General features: G+C 41.3%; 1 protein-coding gene across 1 annotated transcript in view; it reads left to right on the forward strand.

The window, feature by feature from the left end:
• Window positions 1-20,206, forward strand: part of lhpp (phospholysine phosphohistidine inorganic pyrophosphate phosphatase) — a 22,890-nt gene extending 2,684 nt beyond the window's left edge. Inside the window, exons 8-9 of the mRNA XM_004561191.5 lie at window positions 1,549-1,640; window positions 19,382-20,206. Coding sequence (XP_004561248.3) covers window positions 1,549-1,640; window positions 19,382-19,478 — 189 coding nt within the window. The 3' untranslated portion in view covers window positions 19,479-20,206. The remainder of the gene's footprint in view (window positions 1-1,548; window positions 1,641-19,381) is intronic.
• Window positions 20,207-21,549: the final 1,343 nt, after the last annotated feature.

The raw sequence follows: 21,549 nt of genomic DNA on the forward strand, positions 1-21,549 counted from the left end.
TTGGTGTTGCTGAACTATCCAGTGTTTTCATTCATTTTAAGAATGTACCAGAGTGTTGATTTAGCCACTCTTAAAGATTTCCTATCTCTCTGATGGGTCTTTTTTTGTCTTTTCAGCCAAAATATGGGCGTCAATGCTTTCAACAACATGTTATCAATATTTAAAATGACAACTAAAAGCTGCACAATATGATTTCAACACATCGAATCAACTATATCACTATATCTGCTTTTGTTTCTTATAAGTCTGATATCATATGTTTCATTATTGAAAGTATTTGTAAGAGTAAGCATTGTGTTATGTTGTATGAGAAGAATGCAAAAGAAGACACTTTAACAAGTAATTCATATTATGACACAAGTTTTGTAATACTTGTGGAATTATAATATATAACAGATAAACATGGTCTTTTGATTTGATTGTAAAATTCCTACAGGCTTTTTTTTTTTTTTGGTTACCTTTTCATGTAGAGGAACACATCCACCAACACAGACACAAGAATGTTAACGAAAGTTTCAATAATCTCAGTACAAGTTTCACTCTAGTAATTTTCCTTCTTTCTCAGATACATGGATGTATTCACAGCTAACTTTGCCATCCTCTCCAGAGCACTCATTTACTCACCCAGGCTCTTTTCCTTGTTTGTCGAGTCACTCACTTAAAAAGCTCCCTTACAGACCCACTGTTATTCTCTTCTTTGTTTCTTTAAGAAATGCCTTCTTAGAATCATTGAACAACGGCCTGTTTGGCCCAGTCAATTGATACTGAACTCCTCCTGTGTTCAAGGAACTCTCTGTACCAGCTCTGTCTCCGCTTTCATCAGCTTCCCCTCCTTTCTTTGTGCCTCTGCTTCATTAATAAAGTAAAGTAGTTCCATGGTTTGACCTCACTGAGCATGCAAAGCAGGTCTAGGGTGTGGATGTTTTTAAAACACATCTGCACTAGGTTCTCTTAGGAGTCTGTAGCCACCTCTTTTTGCCCTTGACACACTTGCATTGAAGGGGGAAAAAAGCTGCTCCTGTTTAATCTCGCGAGTAGTTTAAGTAGTCGTATTTTATCTAAAATTAGTGACGCTGGTTGAATTCTTAATCCCCGTTTTTGTTTTAATTCTCCCAGTGCACTATATTTGTTCTAATAGGTCTCCTTTTTGTTTTTCTTGTGTTGTAGAGAGCCCATCATGGGTTGCTCCTTTGTTTTTGTCCTCATCCCCCTTTGTGGCTTCTTTAGTGGGCAGTGGTGCAAAAGGTTGGTCAGTTGAGATGACGACTAAGCAGGTTTTGAAATGAAACATGAGTAGAATGGAGGCCTGGATGAAACTGATCTCCCCAAGCGCTAATGAAGCTTAGTAAGGAAGCAAGGACATCAGAGAATAACTTCTGGCAGCTCGGTGCAGTAATGATCTGTAGTGTATCCAAATGTTCAAAAACATACTGTAGTGGTATTAACAAGTGATACAGTTGGTTAACCACAAAGGGTCAAGTATTGTGTCATCAGTTGCACGGATTATGGAACTGCTGTTTTCTCTTTCTTCTCCCTTCTCACGTTCAGGTGCTGATGATTGGAGACGATCTTTTAAATGATGTAGGTGGGGCCCAACATTGTGGAATGAAAGGTGTACAGGTGCGGACTGGCAAGTACAGGTCAGTGTTATCCTAAATCTACAAATATGCTATGTGAACTGTGATTTGTCTATGTTGGGTAACCGTTTTATCTAACGGTTACAGTCAGTATGTTCTGTCCTGAATAATCCATATTCTTACTGTCTGTTTTACTTATCTGTTTAATTATATGGTTATTAAAGATAAAAATAATAGAAGTAAATATTGTCATCGGCCATGTTGCTGCTACTCTTCTTTTCATTTCATTTTATTTCATTTAATTTTTTGTTTCACAGATGGTACGTAAGCTGGTTATTAACAAATATCTACTCATTTAATCACATGGCAGCAAATCAGTGTATTTTAGGCATGAAGATGTGATCAAGACGGCCTACTAAGGTTGAATTTGAGCATCAGAATGGGGAAGACAGGCAATTTAAGTCACTTTGATCGTGCTGTGGATGTTGTTGTGAGACAGGCTGGTCAGAAACTGCTGATCCAATGGGATTTTCCCACGCAACCAAGTGTGCAGTTTACAGGCCCTAAAAAGAGTAAATATCCAGTGAGCGGCAGGGTAAAAAGTACCTTGTTGAAACCAGAGGTCAGTGGAGAGACTGCTGGAGCCGATAGGAAGACCGTAACCATTAATCCAATAACCACCAATTACAACGAAGGTATACAGAGGAGCATCTCTGAACGCACAACACGTCAAACCTTGATTGACCACACTGGCTGCCTCTCTTGTAAGCTAAGAAAATGAACCTAAGGCCACAATTCACACACAAAAATCTCTGAGCAATGTTTCCAGCACCTTGTTGTATCTATGCCACAACGAATCAAGGCAGTTCTCAAAGCAACATGGGGTTCAACTAGTACTAGCAAAGTGTACCTATTAGGGTTTCTGTGAGTGCATTTGGAAAAAAATGTCCTTGCAAGAAGCTGCTTAGTTTGTCCACACGGGGGCAGCATTACACCAGATTTGGGGCGCAATGTTTCCTTTGTAATGAACAGGCTTCCTGTGAGTCAGCCACCATATTCTTAAATCCTCAGATTTGTTTATTTGATTAAATCTGCCAGAAAAAGCTTTATTCTCTCCACATGTAGATGCTCGTTGCCCGCAAGGTCGTAGTCACCAAAGGGTTTATAGTCCCAAATCTGGGGAGTACTGGGACGCCTTCCTTATGGTGTAATTACGGAAATTTATGGTTGATTATTTTAGAACCATGTGGTACTTACAGTTTAAGAAAAGAGAAGAGTTTCTGGGTGTAAGAGAGGATGCTGGTATAGAACTACATTATGCCATATGTACTGTTTACTATAATTTTAGTATGTCTGCAGTTCTGGTAAGTAATATAAATGCTTTACCCTTTATATGCATGTTTAAGGATATGTGAGAAAAGTGATGACGTTTTTTTTTTTTTTTATTTCTACCTTACTCTTGCAGCTTATGCAGGTTTTCCCCAAAGTAAAATAATTGCTACAAACAAAATTGTGGGCTTTTAATGTTTACCTTTGTCTTAACGTGAGTAACCCTTATGTAAAGATGGATAGCTAGCAACTGTAGCTGTCAGATGCATGCAACAGAATATGAATATGGAAATATTTAAATTGCCTGCAAACCACGCATCAATCTGACGAGTGCTCTTCTTTATTACCTGCCCTGCCAACGTAGACTGGCATGCAGGTTGCAGTCATGTGACCAGAGAACGCTGAGTAATCTGCTTGAGCATCACTCAGCATTAATCCTTAGCTAAGAGCATGGTCACTCATTATAAAAGCTGCCCTCTGTCTGGGCAGTCATTCGTTCAGAGAGAGAAAGACAGACCTGCACATCTCTGCATGTTTAGCTTAGAAGCCAAGTGGGCTGAACTTTTTCTACTGTAGAGTCTCAGTGGAGTAAGCACATGAATTCATCTGGTTTGTGTGACTTCATAGTCTACTCCCAGCAGCTCGGTTGAGCTCCAGTGTGCTGACACTCTGAACAGTGTCAATTCTACTAAACAGGGTAAAAGGGCTTAAATTATATCACTGCCTAACTATGTTTTGTGGAGAAAGCATCTGGTTATAGATTAGCAGAGGAACATGTGTGAAACTAGTGTTGGGTTCTATGACATGCTGTTTATCAGCTGTGGATTTATTGCTATTAGTATTATCAAAGGGGTTTATCTGGGGAGAGCTGAGCAGAGCAATATAATGACTCAAAGGAAACCAAAACTGTTATTATGAATGATTAAGAAATCATCTGTGTTTCGAATGTATTGCTGCAATAGCAGCTCTGAACAGCACATCATGTGGGTGTGAAACAGTAATAACAGAAGAGCCTCACAGTATTTGTGTATTCTTTTGCCCACAACTAGGAACAGAGTATAAAGGCTGTTCATTTATGACACCTAAAGCGAACTGTCTTTGTTTATTAAACATGGGAAACTTAATAATAACCCAGAACTCGGAGTGCCCAGACTTGCTGACTTTACACGTTCTCTGAGAGGAAGAGGAGTAACTTTGACATTAACAGTGTTTCAGTGGGAATTTGAGTAGTGGGGGGAGACTTGAGATTTAACATTGTTTAGCTAAACGGGCCCGGTGAACCCAGGCTCGCTTTGAGCGGCTATAAACCCTCAGTCATAACTGTGAAAACACAGCTGTTTCCAAGTCAACCAGATGCTGCGCAGGCCTCCAGTTCCCATCACACTCGGAGAAATTACGGATTCAAATACCCCAGACTCGGTGACAAGACAGGAAGGGAAAAAGATACAAATCAAATCGTATCAGCTTGTGTGAAAATGCTTTTCACTTGACATACTCATAGCTCTGGACAACTTTAAGCTTTTTTTTCTTTTCTTTTTTTTTTTTTTGAGTGTCTACTTTTAAAAAATCCTCTCTAAAGTTTTACATCCTTTGAAGTTGGTTCACAAGCCGGTTTTGTTTTGTTTTTGTTGGCTGCTTCAGGGATGAAGAGCCAAAATTGTGCCTCGCTCATTCTGAAGCTATATGTGTGTCTTTGACCTTTAATGTGTTAAAAGCTAAAGTCTGTAGTTTTTTAAAGTATCAAATAGAACTTAATGGATACATGTTATAGTAAACCTATACGATAAGAGGGTTTTATGTGCACTTAAGTGCTCACTTTAGTGTTAAATAAGATGTATTTTCTTATATATGTGGCTCATTTTGATTAAATTCAAAAGTGGAGCTAGCAACGTGACTTTGCTGGACTAGTTGGTGAGCTATAGGCACAACATAAGGGCATTTGTAATTGGCAGTTCTGCTAGCAGTCAAATTTCCCTTGTTCTTGTATATAACGAGTGAAAGTTAATGCACCTCAAGGGAGCCAGAGAACCCTTTGCTCTTTAATGTAGACCAGGTTTGCAAAGAGGGGCCTACCACTGAAAAGTGGGTGGAAATTACACTGAGAGTATAGAGATCGGACTGCTGATGTTAATCAGCTGCATGGGAACAATCCACAGACACTGAGCTCTGCTCCAAACCCCACTCAGGCTTTCACTTCTCAAGTTACATGCTTAATGGCAGTCAGAACATTATAGCTGTATATGAAATTTCAGTGGTTACTGAATACCATCCATATTACACTTTATCCATAACTGCTGTTTATGCTATTGAAAATCAGAAATCAGTAGTTGGTTAGGTTTCAGGTGTAATTTTAAAAACACAAATTAAATTATTGTTCTGATGAAGCTCTGCTGTGTGTAGGAAAAAGCTCTTGGACTGATGTTGGCCTGAAATGCAGATTGTAACAATAATTGATTGGACAATTATGCATAATTGTACTTAAAAAAAAAAACACACATTTTCCCAGCGAAATGGGCCAATTATATGCAACATTTGGTATTAAAGCTAATGGATTTCATAGTCACATGGATTCAAGCTGTAAACCTGATATTGACTAATTATCACCTTTTTAACTTGTTAGGAAACACTTGCCAGCTAACATGAAGCAGCTTTAGCATTCATTTGGAGTAATGTTTATGGCCAGCTGATAATCGCAAGTCTATGCAAAAGCAACACTTCTTCAGAGAGCTGGTGTCTGGGTCCTTGGCTGCTAAGTGTTACGCTCATCACCAACTAGGCACTCAATTTGTTTGTCTGCCATTTGGTATCGGGAGGAAACATTTATCTGCCGCGGGAGTAAACAGGATTGACACAAGCAGCGAAGCTGAACTGAAACGGGGAATTTTCTTTACGCCTAGAAACCAAAACAGCGACCTGAAGTAAAGTGTCACAACTGCAGTGTTCCCTGCAGGTTTGTCCCAACCATTTTGCTTCTTTAATAATGGTTTGAATGACTATAAAGTGGCCATATCAAGCCTTTATTATCTGTATGCACTGTTACAATAGTGTTAAATTAAAGGTCTGCGTATGTAACTGAGAACAGCATAGGCTAATATCCTTGTTTATGAGGGACAGCCAATCAAAAGAAAAATAGCTTTAAGGAAGGTGAAAGGGTTTTATGGCGACAGGTGACGACCTAAGAGCTGCATAAAAAATAATAAGGATTACCTTTAATTATGAAACACGATGGAAGTGAGCATAAAGGGCCACTTTATTATAAAAGCAATATTAGCGAATGAGTGGTGGGTCAATGTGGTTTTTTTGGGGGGGTTTTTTGGTAATTATTTTGTGGAAGTACAAAAAAAACCCAAATAAGCTGTGAGCTTGGCGTTTATAATTAAAAAATGTTACTGAGCAGTAAGGTTATGAGTATGATGCCCTTGTTTTCCTCTTTCAAGCGTATGTTACCTTTTTCAATAGTGATCTACAGCAGCCTGTTCCTGTGACCGATCGTGTGTTCTTTGTTTCTGTTCTCTTATCTTCAAGGAACTGCATCAGCGCAGAACTGGGAAGCTTTGAAGCTTCATAAAAGCAGGTTCACATCATGCTGTTTCTGCATGCAGCAGTGGTAAACCAGTTTAATTGCTACTGCCGTTTCCCCATGTGCTGCGTGTGCATACACCCTCAGCGCTGGCGTGTGTGCTTGTGCCGGGGAGAAAGCTATGCAGCAAAGAGTGGGATACCGGCACAGCTTTGATAGGTGTTTTGAATGGGCGCCAGAGGAAGCCCATAGTGGATTCCAGTTGGAATCTGGCAAAGAGCACACAGCAAACATTTTCACACAGCAGCAACCATCGTCAGAGTGGTTTACACTGTGAAACTCTCTCTGCGGCTAACGCTTGGCTGCTAATGGGAATGTGTGGAAACAAGCAGGCTGAGCCAGATTGAAGCTCTCAAGATGGAACTAGTCCCTGATGATACAAACTATGAAATAGTTTGCTGAAACCGCACCCTGGTTCATGCCCTTTCTGTCTGTGGCCGTCAACGAGGGACACAACAGGAAAGAAGCATAGCGGGGTTGGGGGGTGGGTTGGGTTAGTGGCCATGTGCTTACCATACATGGATTACTGTCCCTACAGTAATTTTATGGCTTGCACCAAGCCAATGCTCTACTGTATTTACTAAAACAAACATGCTGACATATCTCCAAAAGTTGATTCTGTTCATCTGGACGTAGCGTTTTGTGGGAGAAATGTTTTGTCACTCATCCAAGTGACTTCTTCAGTCTCAGCTGACTGCAGGTTTCCCCAGCTTATAAACAGTACATTTGCATAACGACTGAAACCAGCCCACTGAAGGGACAATGGGCTGGGAGGTCAGTTCCTTAATCATAATTATGCAAATTCTCATGACCATTGATCAACAACCACTGACCAAAACCCACTGATCAATGGCCACTAATCAATGGCCATGAGTACCATTCACAGAGAGTTGGGGAATGGCTGCAATCACAGCATTGTAAGATGGCAAAAGATGACCCCTCGGCCCCCTCCTCGATTCACAGATGGTCTTTCCCTTTTCACGTAAATGGCCTCCTTGACTCCGCCCCCAAACCAGCGTTCCTCCCTGTCCAGGATGTGTACATCCTCATCATTGAAAGAGTGTCCACTGGCCTGTAGGTGTAAATAGACTGCAGAGTTCTGGCCTGATGAGGTAGCTCTTCTGTGTTGTGCCATCCGCTTCGCCAGAGGTTGTTTGGTTTCCCCGATGTATAAATCCTGGCAATCCTCCTGCACTTAACAGCGTACACTATGTTACTCTGTTTGTGTCGGAGGACCCGATCCTTGGAGTGGACCAATTTTTGGTGCAGCGTGTTTTGGGGTTTAAAAGCCACAGAGACCTGGTGTTTTGAAAAAATGCATCTCAACTGCTCCGATACTCCTGACACATATGGGATCACTATAGGTTTTCGCTTGGGCAGCGGTTGTCCTTCTCTCCTGGATCGGCTGGAGCTTTCTTTAGGTGCCTTTCCCACTTTGACAAAAGTCCAGCTGGGATAACCACATTTACTCAGGGCCTTCTTGATGTGCTGTTCTTCTGTCTCCCTGGCCGCTGTGTCAGTGGGGATGGTGTTCGCGCTGTGTTGTAGCGTCCTGATGACACCCAGTTTGTGTACACGTCAGCTTTTAGATATCCCCCATTACTGATGGCAATCTCACAGTCTAAGAAGGCTAACCTGCCACTTTTCATATCCTCCCTGGTGAATTTGATGTGTCGGTCCACCGAGTTAATGTGATCCGTGAAATGTAGTACATCCCGAGATTTGATTTTCACCCAGGTGTCATCCACATATCCGGCTTGGTGGTGTTCCAGGGTAGGAAAGCAAAGCCCTCTTTTCCACTTCTTCCGTGTACAAATTGGCCACAATGTGTGAAACTGGGGAACCCATGGCACACCCATGTTTCTGCCTGTAGAACTGATCCTTGTATGTGAAGTAGGTGGAATGAAGACACAGTTCCAAAAGCAAACACACTTGGTCGATGCTGAGAGTGGTCCTGTTGCTGAGGTTGGTGTCATCCTGTAATCTCTTACGGACTACCTCCAACGCTTCCGTGACTGGGATGCAAGTGAAGAGAGATGTAGCGTCGTACGAGACCATGGTTTCATCTGCCTCCATAATGACAGCTCTCACCTTCTCAACAAAATCTAGGGTGTTCTGGATGTGGTGTTCAGAGCTGCCCACCAGCGGGTTGAGGATCGAAGCCAGAAACTTGGAGGTGTTATAGGTGACAGAGTTGATCATGCAGACAATCGGTCTTAAAGGTGCACCGTTTATGTATTTTCGGTAAACCATACAGACTTGGTGTAGACTCCCCTGGGTACAGCCTGTGGTATGAGGTCCGGTCAATAGCCTTGTCTTGTTCTAACTGCGTCAGACAGTCTATCACCCTCTTCCTGTAGCCACTTCCTGGGTCTCGTTTCAGGGGCTCATAAGTATTTTCATCACTGAGTAGTGACAAAATCTTCTCATGATAGAAAGTACTATCATGAGAAGACTGACCTCCCAGCCCATTGTCCCTTCAGTGGGCTGGTTTCAGTCATTATGCAAATGTACTTTTTATAAGATTTGGGGAAACCTGCAGTCAGCTGAGACTGAAGAAGTCACTTGGATGAGTGACGAAACGTTTCTCTCACAAAACGCTACGTCCAGATGAACAGAATCAACTTTTGGAGATTTACTTTCCTGGATGATTGAGAATGCATCAAGATGCTGACTTATGCATGTTTGCAAAAGAACATGCTAAAGAAAGAACGGTTCATTAGTTCAATGCTGCATTCATGGCCCTTGTTGGCACAGTGTAAAGAACAGGAAAACCCCATGTTGTTCCAGCGTTTGAGATTCCACCGATCATTCCAGAAATATCTCCACTCCTGCCTTTGTGGGCACACCAAGTACAATCATGTCCATAAATATTTAGACAGAAGCACAGCTTTTCTACAGTTTTTGCAAGCGTAGTAGAAAGAGTAAAAGACAATGAATTAAAATGGTTCACAAAACATTTAGAATTACATTTTTCCTCGTTTTTTTGTGGCTTTTTAATAAAAAAAAAATAATAGAGACAACAGAGTAGCCTCTTTTAGTTAGCTGTTGCTTTGCATCTATATAGAAGAAGGGTGTGGCGGGTGTTGCCTTTTGAACATATAGAGTATACGAGGGTGTAAAAGCGTACTCCTGTCTATCAGCAAGCGCGACGAAAGCTGTATGTTCCCCCGCCCACAACACATTCGCCACCAACATGTTTGAAAGGCATCTAAAGGTGAAAAAGGGTGCCATGAACTTTACTCTTGATGAGAACACTCTTCACTCTCTGTGCAGTCTTGGTCTCCCAGGTCATGTGTCATTTACTAGGTTTACCTTTGATATCGCTCTGCTGATTTTTAAAATGTATTTATTTTTGGCTTTATGAGCCTCAATAATAGCCTTTTCATGTGTTCAGTCACCTAAGAACACTCTGTGGGAACTCTGAGCTGTGTGCTAGCTCCTTTCCGCATGAACTAGTGTTCACATACCTCACCTAGGAAACAATTTGAAAGAAAACCTGCTTGTGTTGTACCCACAGGCACTATGTATGGTATTATATGTCTTACAAGCAGTTCTTTCAATATTGTTGTAAAATGTACTCAAATTAAAGCAGTAATTTTGCACTTGTATTTAGTCTTTATTTTAGTTTAGTCCAAAGGTGTTTTCGGTTATTCTTATGTAGCAACTTTCTCCAACTGGGATGTTCTGTAACTGTCAGATTCTTTGACTTTAAGGCTACTAGACGGATATTACAGTTGACGCATAGGTAAACTGAGATTCATGAGAACTGAGTGAAACATGATAGTGTAGTAATGAGATAACTAGAAGAAAAGCTAACAGTTTTTGAAAATGCTCTTTGACAGACAAGAATATGTCAAAAAAAACGATAAATGCTTGGCATATGGCATATTTCACGAACATGGATGTTGTCAATGAAGTTTCTATGAGCTTGCAACATTGCAACATTGTGCAATGAGTAATATCCCTGAGGACATGCAGTTCTCATCCAATGCGTTAGTATGCAAATATTCCAAGCTATGATTTTAACTGCTAGTATGATCAGAACCAACAAGTCTGAGAGTAGAAAAAGAATTTGGCTTAATCCAAAAGTGATGGTACAATTAATCTGTGAGTAAGCACCAAAGGATTTTAACAGCTTAACAGACTACAATACACTGTACAGTTGTCCACCAGCAGACCAGTCCAGAGAAACCTTCCCAGCCCAGACTGAACTGGCTCTCTCTGAGTGGCACATAACCTGTGATTAGTGTGGATATCCTGAGCAGATTTCCACTGAAACCTGTAATGAAGTCTTGAAAATAAAGCCATTGTGAGTGCAGTGAATGAAAGGAAAGACAGCTCATTAAGAAAGCAAATGGCCAATCAGCCTCAGCAAACACAAGAGAAGGCTTTTCAAGTAGAAAAATGTTTGCTGTCAGCTTAATATAATAAAGTGGACAGAATTAGTATAATAACCCCAATATTACTAGCATATTTAGGGCAGGTTAATTGTATTCCTGCTTCCTAAGAGACCACATGCTGTAACTTGGCACTATTCCTCATAAATCATTTGCCTGTATTTGAATGGCTGTCTAATAAAAATGAAGTGATCCAAATTTAAGTTGGACCTCCTCCATATGGTGATCAGATCTGGCAGTTTGACTGAAAATATTTGCTTTTAAATCTATATTGGCATGATGTTGAAATTGATTATTGCTGGACTGTTGGTGCCAGTTAGCTTTTATTTTGTGGTCATTTCTGGGATGGCTCCCAGATACATTATGTATTTCAGCTTAGCTTAGCTTTCAGTCCTCCTCACGACATATAGATCAGCACATATGATAATGGTCATGGTTTCATGTATGACTGCAAGGCCTTCCTTTAACCTAGACAGTTATGAAATGTAGATTACCTAAGATAATGCCTTTAATTCTCTCCTTCAAGCACACTAAACTGAATTGAATGTGTAGTCTTGCCTGAGCAGGTTACGCTTGAGTCACATTTTCGCTTTGCATTGTCTTGATCTGTGCAGCATTTTGCTTTGTAGAAAAGAGTGCAGGCACTTCATAGTGTCTCGTGTAACAGCGCAGTCCCACACCCTGTCCTCTTAACCACTCTTAACACATTAGTTTTGTCTGTGTGGGAAGGAAGTGAAGTTATCGAAGTGCACTCCTCTCCGCTGAGGCTGTGGGCTGTGAATTTGTCAGCTACAGTGTTTCTAAATGTGTCATTTAGGTCTGTTTATCTGTGCACCACAAGAACACTGACTCTTTACACCAGCAAAGGGATGCGTGACATGTGCACAACGTGGCCTTTGAGCTAAAGCTAAATCCACAGGGGCCCTCTTTTGTGTCCAAGTCCACCCAGATGTTCAGAGGAACTAAAGCTAGCACGTTCTAACCTGTTAGCTTTATATATAAATGTATAAACCTGACTGTACAGAATGGGTTGTATATAAATCTGTGTTCATTTCTTATTAGACTGACCGAATAAGGCATAATTCTAAAGTAATTTTGACATTATGCATCATCAGAAGCATACAGATAAGCACAGTGATGTCTGACAAGCCATTAACAACTCTCAGCATCTCCTTTGTCAGTCAGCAGCAGGGCCTTGGCAGGATGCATGGTAAACTGGGATAAATGTGTGTTGCATAAGGTTCCTATTTCCACTGTTGGATTTCCCTTCTATTTAACAGATAACACATGAAAGCTGTGTTTTTTAGTTGGATTTCTTTTGCTGCATGTTTCTAGAAATGGGTGTTCATTTCCACTGGAAAAAAAGAGACTCGCTTGTTAGTTCTTGCTCGTGCTAACAGCTACTTGAGCCCCATCATGCAATGGGCCACTTCCTAATTTTCCATCTTTATGCCCAGTGTATTCCAAATGCGGAGCGGATGGGCCTAAATTGTAACTGCTTTATTTATCATTCTAGTTTTTCACTACTGTGGTCAGTCCTTTTAAATTTTCCAATTGTAGCGTGCAACCAAAATCAGCCAATCATGATGCCAACTGAAACTGTTATTGTAAATTATTTGTACAAAATTGTGGATCTGAATTGATGCAAGCATACTTGCTCCAAAAAATAAATGCTAATTTAGCATGGTGTTTCCAGACAATCCATACTTGGTAAGATACAGATTTGTGTAGCTATACTTTGGCTATCGCAAAATCTTTTTTTGTATTTGTTTCTTTGTCTACCAACTACACGTACACAATCTGGAGTTGAGCAACCAAACTTGGCACAGAACTACATCTTAAGTCTGTCAAGGTTCTTATCTATATCACATATTTTGATTCCATCTTATTGCTTAGCAACCACCTAGCACGTACTTTTAGCAATTATGCATCTAAATGCATAAAACAAGTCTTAAAACCACCATAAAAGTTTTATTTCATGGCAGCAGCATCAAATTAAAAGACATTGTAGAACCTTCAGCACCACCTGAGCGTATGCATATGTTTGAACCTGTGTAGATTAGAGAAAATCCAAAATAAATTCAAACTTTCTTTCAAAGTCAAAGATGTCCCATTGTAGACTGGGTGACAATTTCACTATGGAAGAAGAAGAGTTCACATTAATAATCTAAAAACCCCAAATTACTATGATGTTTATGACCATGATGGGTATATAAAAACTATACATACCCTTTTCCAGTCTGATTTGTCATTCAAAATGTTTTTACTACAAGCATCATTATCCCAATTACACACCCATTCATAAAGCACTTAAAATTTTATTCTGACATTCACACAATCTCACTCCAATGAAAGCGTTGGGAGGCTCAAGGTTCAGTGTCTTGTCCAAGGACATTTCTACATACAAGCTGGAGGAGCCCTACATTCACCTACAATCTGTCAGAAAAGCATCATGCCAATTTTTTTTTTAAAAACATCAAAAACTTTAAATGTATGTGTAAAAAGCTGTTAGGTGGTTTCCAGGTTGCTGAAACCCCCCCCCCTTTTTAAACCCAACAGTCTTACTGTTTGTTATACAGTTAAATATAGAGTTTAAATCATTTACATGGGGTCCTGAGTTTGCTGTCCTGTCTTATGTGACAGATAAGAGAGCCCTATGATCAATTACCTAGTCATAAATCCAAGAAGTAACAAAGCTGAACTGAACAGTTGAAAGGCAAAGTGAGACTCGTCTTCAACAAAATCTCAAAAGCTTGTTTCATTTTTGTTTTTAGTATCGTAGTAATGTGTAATCCGAACACCTGATAGTGTGCCATATATTGAATTGAGGTCATAGATTGAAGTGGCAGTAGCCACAAAGAGGTTATAGAAGCCTCCCCACCCATGGGTGTTAGCTTCCCCCTGCCTGCAAGCTCTTTTAAAGCCTGCTGTGCGTTATAAGTCAATGAGATATTAATAATTAACCTGAGCTTTTTTTTTGCAGTGAGACCAGACTCCCACGGTAAGACAAAGGAACCAAGCAGGCCTCAGTCACTGAGCTCCTTCAACAGTACTTTTCCACCCGTGAGAAAGAGAAGAGGAAATGAGTGAGAGTGGGAGAGTAGAGCGAGTTGTAGCCCACAGATGGCAGGCTGAAACATGGCACTGCCTCTTAAATACATGAACACAGACCCGTAGCCGTTTCAATGGGGAACCAATCCCTCTTGCAATTACCAATTGACAAGCTGCTTGGCTAGAGGGATTTGGGCCTTTGCCTGGATTCTGCTGTAACCATTTTTTTTGTTAGGATTTGTTTTAGCAAGTGGGTATGCATGGTTGTACTTGCATTTTCTTTATCTGATGCAGGTGACTCAGCAGCACCTCAGAGCTAGCATAACACCCATGCGCCCTGAGATATACGCACAAAAAGACAATTCAGCAAGTCATCAGCAGTGCTGCTAATAATAACAGCACACAGATGAAAACAGTGTGGTTAGATCTGGGTCACGTAAGGCTTTGCATATTTAGCACAACACTGACAAGGACAGCTGTTAAATGTTGAAGGTAATGGCTTCTTAAAAGCTAAAATTTAGATATATATTTTTTTTCCCTTTGCTCCCACCGGATCACCTAAGATGACTCCACAAATTAGCACCTAAACCATAGCAGCAAAACCTTTTATAATTCATTAAATAGATTTCAAAGCGATGAGCGTCACACCAAATATAAAGAGTCAGTCTAATCTATAATGTCTAAAAGTTTATGTCCTAAGTAGTCGTTGAGGACATAAAAAAATTTATGGTTTGCATCCTGTTCACGTAGCATTGGATGTTTTTGTTATTGTGAAAGGCAGAAAGTTTCCAGTAGGTGGTTTTCAGCAGGTCAGGATTCTCTCTCACACACGCTCACAGTCATCGCTCGTACTCACAGGAGGTTTTCGTACAGCCACAGGATGGAAAAAAATAATCAAGTAGCTCTTTGCGCCGCAACCAGGGAACCCCCTTTTGTGTCCAGCTCGATTGGAAAGAACCGTTAATCTGCGTAAAGTGTGAAAACCATGCCGCAGCTGTTTGCTGATCATGATTCAACATTATGTAGCCTTTTGTAAAGTGAAGTGATAACGGTCGCTGCACTGCCACAAACTCGGCAGAGGATGTGAAGGCTTCAAGTTAGCATCTGTCACTTCTGTTGCCATAACATGCACGTAACATGGTGGTTTCCTCTGTTCAGTTGGGCTGTTTTTCCTAAGAAGGTGCAGCTGTATTATTTCAAGGATGTTATCTGTGCTTTTGTACCTATCAGGTAAAAGAGAACAGAAAGATAGGAAAAGTGAAGCTCGGAGCGGATTGTAATAAAACCAGGCTGTAGCATCGCTGGTGTCGACGATCCCCGCTACATCTTCACTCGGTCTTGTGGCATTTTATTTACAACAGAGTCAGTCAAACGGATCACATTTTCACCCTCCAGGCCGACGCTGCTAAAGCGGCACCGTGCAGCAGGAAACGCGAGCAGCTGCACACCTTTTCTCCCTGTCCCCAGGGTGAAGGTAGAGAGCTTTGTCATGTGCCTGCATCTTATGTCACCCACACGGCTTGGCTCAACATAAAGGCTATGAATGTCATCAAGACGTGATCTCCCTCAGGTTATATTTAATATCATCGTCTTTATAGTGGAAAAAAGGCTGCGTTTCAGCTCCTGCTGCCTTCACTAGTCTGGCATGAAAACAACACACTGGCCTGGGTTGACTGTTTTTCCACCTTTCACTTGCAGAGTGACTCTTTACTTTCAGTGTTATCTTCCCTGTGTTGCTAGGTGGCAACTCACTTTACACAAAGCCTACAATGATACCCTGTAGCTCCTATTTATTAGAGGAGCAGTGTGATAACTATGTCATTTCATTGAGTTAGTTGCTATGTGATGTCTCTATTGGTAAGCTTTTATTGGTTATTCCTGTTTCTTGTTGTGGGTTTGTTTTTAAATGCTTTTATGACTTTCAGTATACTTTCTTGGTAACTTCAGCCCTCTTTAGAGTTGTGACTTTTTGTGACAGATTTCCAACTGGGAAAATTCTCATGATGACTCGGAAAGCCAAGTCATAAAGTATGCAACGTGGCTGAAATATTGAAATATTTGGCTGAATTTGTCACACCCATGTTCCTACTTAAGAGTGCGCAAACACACTGATCAGAAGAACCTCCCAAAGTTAAACGGTACTACTTTTAAAGCCTACACTGAGTAGCCAGCCTCTTTCATTGCTAACAAATGCTAATTTCTGTCTAATAGGAGCCATATTTCATGTAGGCAGTTTGGATTTTATACTAGCTTATGCTTCTTTGACTACACCATTAATAGCAGCCATTAAAAGTTAGATCAAAGCTTCAACGTTGCCTTTTGTCCTACAGTCAAATCACAGGAAACCCAGATATTTCTAGCTTGAGTTGCTCAGTATGTAACCGCCTTCACACCAAAATATCACCGAGAGTTGCGCGCTGCTAACCTGATTTTTTTTTTTTTTTTGTTTTGTTTTTTCGTCAGTATTGTGTCAAGCAAAATGCCTGCTCAGCAGAGGTGCAGAGGTTAAGAGACAAGTATAAATCGAAATCGGGTATATGTGACGGTTTTGCTTCCCTCTGTGCACGAGGCGAGTTAAGCATTAACCAGCGAGAGCGTTTTCATGCTCTCTCACCCTGCGGTCAGTTACCTCAGGAGTCAGCTGAATGCATCTAAACGAAACGAAACAAAGGTGAAGCCGCCCTCTTCTCTTCAGGTTAAACAAGAGTCCTTTTCTTTATTTCTATATCTTACCTCGTCCCTGTGTGTCTCTGACTCACAGCAGACTTTCACAAACAAATGCACTCACTACATGAGTCATTCTTATCTACTTTCTTTTCACGGAGGAACAACCAGTGGCTGCAAATAAAGTGTTTTTAATAGTGTCAAGTTTTATACTGTATATGTCATATCACACTCGAATCACTCACAACTGATTTGTTATTTTGGAAGCAAGTCCTGTGACAACCTGCAAGAATCACATGGGGCATTCATAGCTTTAAAGGATCGACAGCATTAGAGAACCCAACTTTAAAGCTCCACTTTTCCTTTTTGATCAGCATTTAATCTTCCTAGAGCCCAATGTGAGGTCTTTAGCTGTCTAAAACCAAAGATATTCAAATTTTCAGCTGTCAAAAAAAAATTTGGAGCCTACAAGTGTTTGACATCTTGATTGATGATTTGCTTGAGTGTTAATCAGCTGTCAAAATCGTTTTTGTCAAATCAGCTGCTGTGCTTGTTCACCACTAGCCAACCTGCTCCTTTTGGATTTTTTAATCTTTTTTTTTTTTCTTGCACTACTTGCAGCACAAATCGTGTGATCATTTACTAACCATCTGATGAGGCAGTTTGCTCTTTCAGCGTAGGGGCAGCTGTGTTGTACTAAAGCCTTGGCTGCTCCCCACCTCCTGCCTCATAGCTGACCTCATCCCTATGTGATGGCTCTGCAATGTCAGTCAGGCTCAGGGACCAAACCTATCTATTCACGTGTATTGATATTGCAATGACCTGAAGGACAGCAAGCCGCAGATTACCTCACCGGTAACACTAGCTGTATTGTGCTGAATTTTGCATGGTCACATTGACCTGGTTACTTCTTCATTATTCATGGGAATGGGAGGAAGGCAGCAAAATGAATACACACGCATGCATCTATCTAAAAGATGGAGTCGGGGAGAGATTTAAAAAAGCATCGGGTTGAAAACACAGTGAGGTTGATACTTTTGGCTTCACTTCTTGAAACATAAGAGCCACGTAACCTATGTTGCTTGTGCGTTCATGCCTGTACGTGCATGCGTGTGTGAACTCAATCAGTCCTCGGGCAGAAAAGGGTGCGGGAGTAATCCAGCACAGGAGACATAAAACCCCAACCATTAGTGGACCAGCTCACATAACCCAAGCACTGGCAGCTGACAGACATGCGTAAACACATGGCACTGCTTTGCCATATTCAGCGTGGCTTCGGCATTCAGCACCTCTTCCCCCATTTCCACCACCACAGGCCTCTTCTTTCTGTCACTACACTTGGGCAGCTCACAAATATTTGCCATGGGGCTCTGTAAGCTCTCAGAAGTCAGGATTAATGGTGGTGTGTGCCTCACACCCAGGGCCTGACAAAGAGTCCCCATCTGGAGTTCCAAGCCGTGACTGAGGAACACAGGCAGCACACAGAGCCCGGTCAAGGCGGCCGGTGGGGGGGGGTCTATAGGCACCACTCCATAAATGAGCAGGACTCCAGGGCAGTTCTGATGAATGAAGGGGCGTCTCTGTCTTTTGATGGAATTGGGTGGAAAGGAGGTCCTCCGTGTGAGCTTGGGCCTAGTGCCACACCAAATGGATTACATTTCCACTACCAGCTGATTAAACAACCAAATCTGCATCCATCACTGGGCCTTGATCCAAACAATGGCAGCAGCCAGTGTTGAAGCTACAGCCTTGCCCGTCTTGACCAAGTCCACAGCTTTCCCACAATTTAGGAAATCGTGTGGAAACAGGATTATGGGTAGGGTAATTTTGGACATTGGCCCGTGACCTTTTGATGTAGGGTACTTTATATGGGAAAAAATGTAAACATCATTTCTGTGTGCGTGCTGTAAATACAATAACCCTTTCTGTGCAGTCCATCCAATTACAAATGTAGAACAAGACTGTGCACAAGTCTGAGGTAAACCATTTTCAGCACCTTGGCATTAGTTCATTTGCTAATTTGTCCTAAATGCAGAGTAACGATTAAGCTGATGAGAATGTCAGGGGAATACTGCAAGTGTCTCTTGCACTGGTGTCTCTAAATGTCTTAACAAAAATTTGAGGTCAATGTAGTCAAGGGGCCACAGAGCCACGAGATTAGCACAGCTGAACAGCAAGTTTGGAGAAATCGGTCTGTTACCATGTGTGGAAGTAATGTGTTTTGTTACAGCCTCACAGATTAACAGTATATTACGATTTGATCCTAACCTTGATACAAAACAGCACTATAATTGTGGTGTAGTAGCCTGCACATATGATAGAAAGGTGTGGTTATGGAGCCACTGTTACCCTGAAATACCTTCAAATCAACTAATATGTTGGGCAAAGGATGACGACTGTGGATGTACTCTGGATGTAGTCAAAGACATTCAGAGTGTAGGTATGCTTTGGAAAGGGTGTGATTGAGGCAGATGATACATTGTAAGGGGAGCAGCCAAAAGAACTAAAAATACAATGCTGTTAAACAAGCTCTTAACAGAACCAGAGTTACCACACAGGATGACAGTTTTGATAACAAACTTTCTTTTTCGTTTCAGTTGTGTTTTGTTGTGGTTTTTTTTTGTTTTGTTTTTATCCCCCCACATAATGCATTCAGCATTGTTAATCCACTCGACTGCGTCAAACTGCTAGTCCTTGTTTACCATCCCTTTTGTGCCCAAGATTTCCTTTGTCCTGCGATACAGGTCCTCAAACCTGTGCATTTGCTTCTCCTCCCTCAGGCCCATTGATGAGAGGCACCCGGCGGTGACGGCTGACGGCACTGTAGACAACCTGGCCCAGGCGGTGGACATGATCCTCAGTCAGAGGGGGCACTGAACACCAGGCAGTGGACACTGAACTCTAGCTGATCAGCAGTACCATTAAAAAGTAGCTTCTGAAAGTTTTCTTTGTTATGAAAGTTAAATTAATTAGCCCATGGCCTCTATAAACTCTTAACAGCCAACTGTATTGTCACACATGGGAAAGACTCCCATCTGTTGCTCTGCGAAGTGTGACACAAACTGGAATGAAGTTTGCAGAACAATTATCCCATCTGCAAGAGATAGTGTTGAGCATGCTTGAGCTGTACTGTGTATTTGTCAGTACATGATTGGCATAGATAAGATACCTCAAGATGACACGAGTGTGCCGTAACCAGCTGCTGACTGACAGTTAAAAGGCGAGAGAAATGCAGTGTTCAAGTTCCCACAGTCAAATTCTCCGAAGAGCTGCTGTACTCACAGTTTGCACTAAACATTTGCTGCACTTTAACGCAGAGTAATTGTTGTGCGTCATGTGATGAAAACAGAGAACGTGCACAACCCATACAGGGCTGCAGGAAATATTTGATTTTTTTCTTTGATTGTTATAAAGAAAGATCATTTTCGAGTCTGTGTGAAAATGTGTGGAATCTCCATCAGTTTGGAAATTTGTCTGAGTCATTGTCAGAGAAAAGCTCAAGGTCTTAAAGCACTTGGGGAAAATTCAGCCTTGGCTCAGGTTTAAACTGGAATTCATATCGGAGAGGCTTTTGTTTTACAATAATAAATCGCTGGAAATGGGAAGTGAGCTGGTCTAAGAGATGATAAATGCAACCACTGCTGAATGCGATAAATTATGCTGATGCTTGGGCTCATGTTTCTCTCTGTGTAAACAAAAATGAAACTGACACTCCATCAGATTGAAGAACCACAGATCTTCAACTGCTTATCTTTATTTACTTGACTTTAAGCGGGCTTTTACTGGAGACGGTCCTGTCATAGCTTCTCTGTCAAAAGCCACTCATTACACACGGTATCCACACCGAGGGTTAATAAAACGACCGTGGCCAAAAAAACAAAAGAAAAAAAGATTGGTTATTGGGCTTCAGTGTCACAGCTGGATCGTTGAGATCTTTGGAAATGGAGCGTAAAACAAATGATTCTCAATCGTTGCCCCCAAGGTTCCACTGTACCAAATAAATTCGACAAGAAAAAAAAGCTCGTTTTCAAGTGATACATTGAGGTCTCTTAGGTTTATTTCACCATTAGCAGACACAAGCTTGAGTATGTCTGGGCATTCAGAGGTAATGAAATGTTATGCAGTAGTATGAAACTGCAGCTTGACTGGTTGTACCACTCCTATTTGCAATTCAGGAATAAATGTTAATGTACGCAGAAAAGCACTAGCAGCTGGTACCCAGTTTTCTAACAGCCTGCACATTGTTTGACCCTGTGTTTTGTCCATTATGTTACTGCCTGCTGGACTCGTATTGAACTATTAAACATGCATTTGAATACTCTCGAATGAATTCACTTGGCTTTAACTAGGTTATTTTTCCAGTTAAGGGAAGTGAAGTATCTGAGGGATCTAGGCCACAATTTACAACACACACATACACCCCTTTTGGCAGGTTCACCATCACTAGGTCTTAAACTCAAACACACACATGACCCAGAGCTGGATGATTGTTAACCTCACCTCTCAGGCCAGCCTGAGTTTAGCCACCCGTTTGACATAAGTTACAAATTAGCAACAGTTTACCTATCCTGGCTGTCTGCACTGTTAAACAGCGATATACTGTATTCCTAATGGGGTGCAGTACATAGATTCTTTTCCTGTCGCTGCACAGCAAGATTGCTTTCAGATAATAGAGGTGACCTCATTTTGGGAGACATGTCTGGGCATGTAGAGTAGGATTTCACTGTCATGGGACAAATTGATAGACTGGCAAATCCTTGTCTCACCAAAGCTGTTATGGAGATTAACATGTAAAGGTGATTGCTACATCAGTTTGTCACCTTTGGGCCTTTTTGGTATTGCATTGTGTTCAGTACGTTAAAATAACTGTATTGTCTTGTACTTCAATTTATGCTAGAAATGAAATAAAATACGCAAGATACACTGCTGTGCAAAAATTTTGAGCCAC

Source organism: Maylandia zebra, linkage group LG8 (genome assembly GCF_041146795.1).
Source record: "Maylandia zebra isolate NMK-2024a linkage group LG8, Mzebra_GT3a, whole genome shotgun sequence".
Classification (NCBI taxonomy): Eukaryota; Metazoa; Chordata; class Actinopteri; order Cichliformes; family Cichlidae; genus Maylandia; species Maylandia zebra.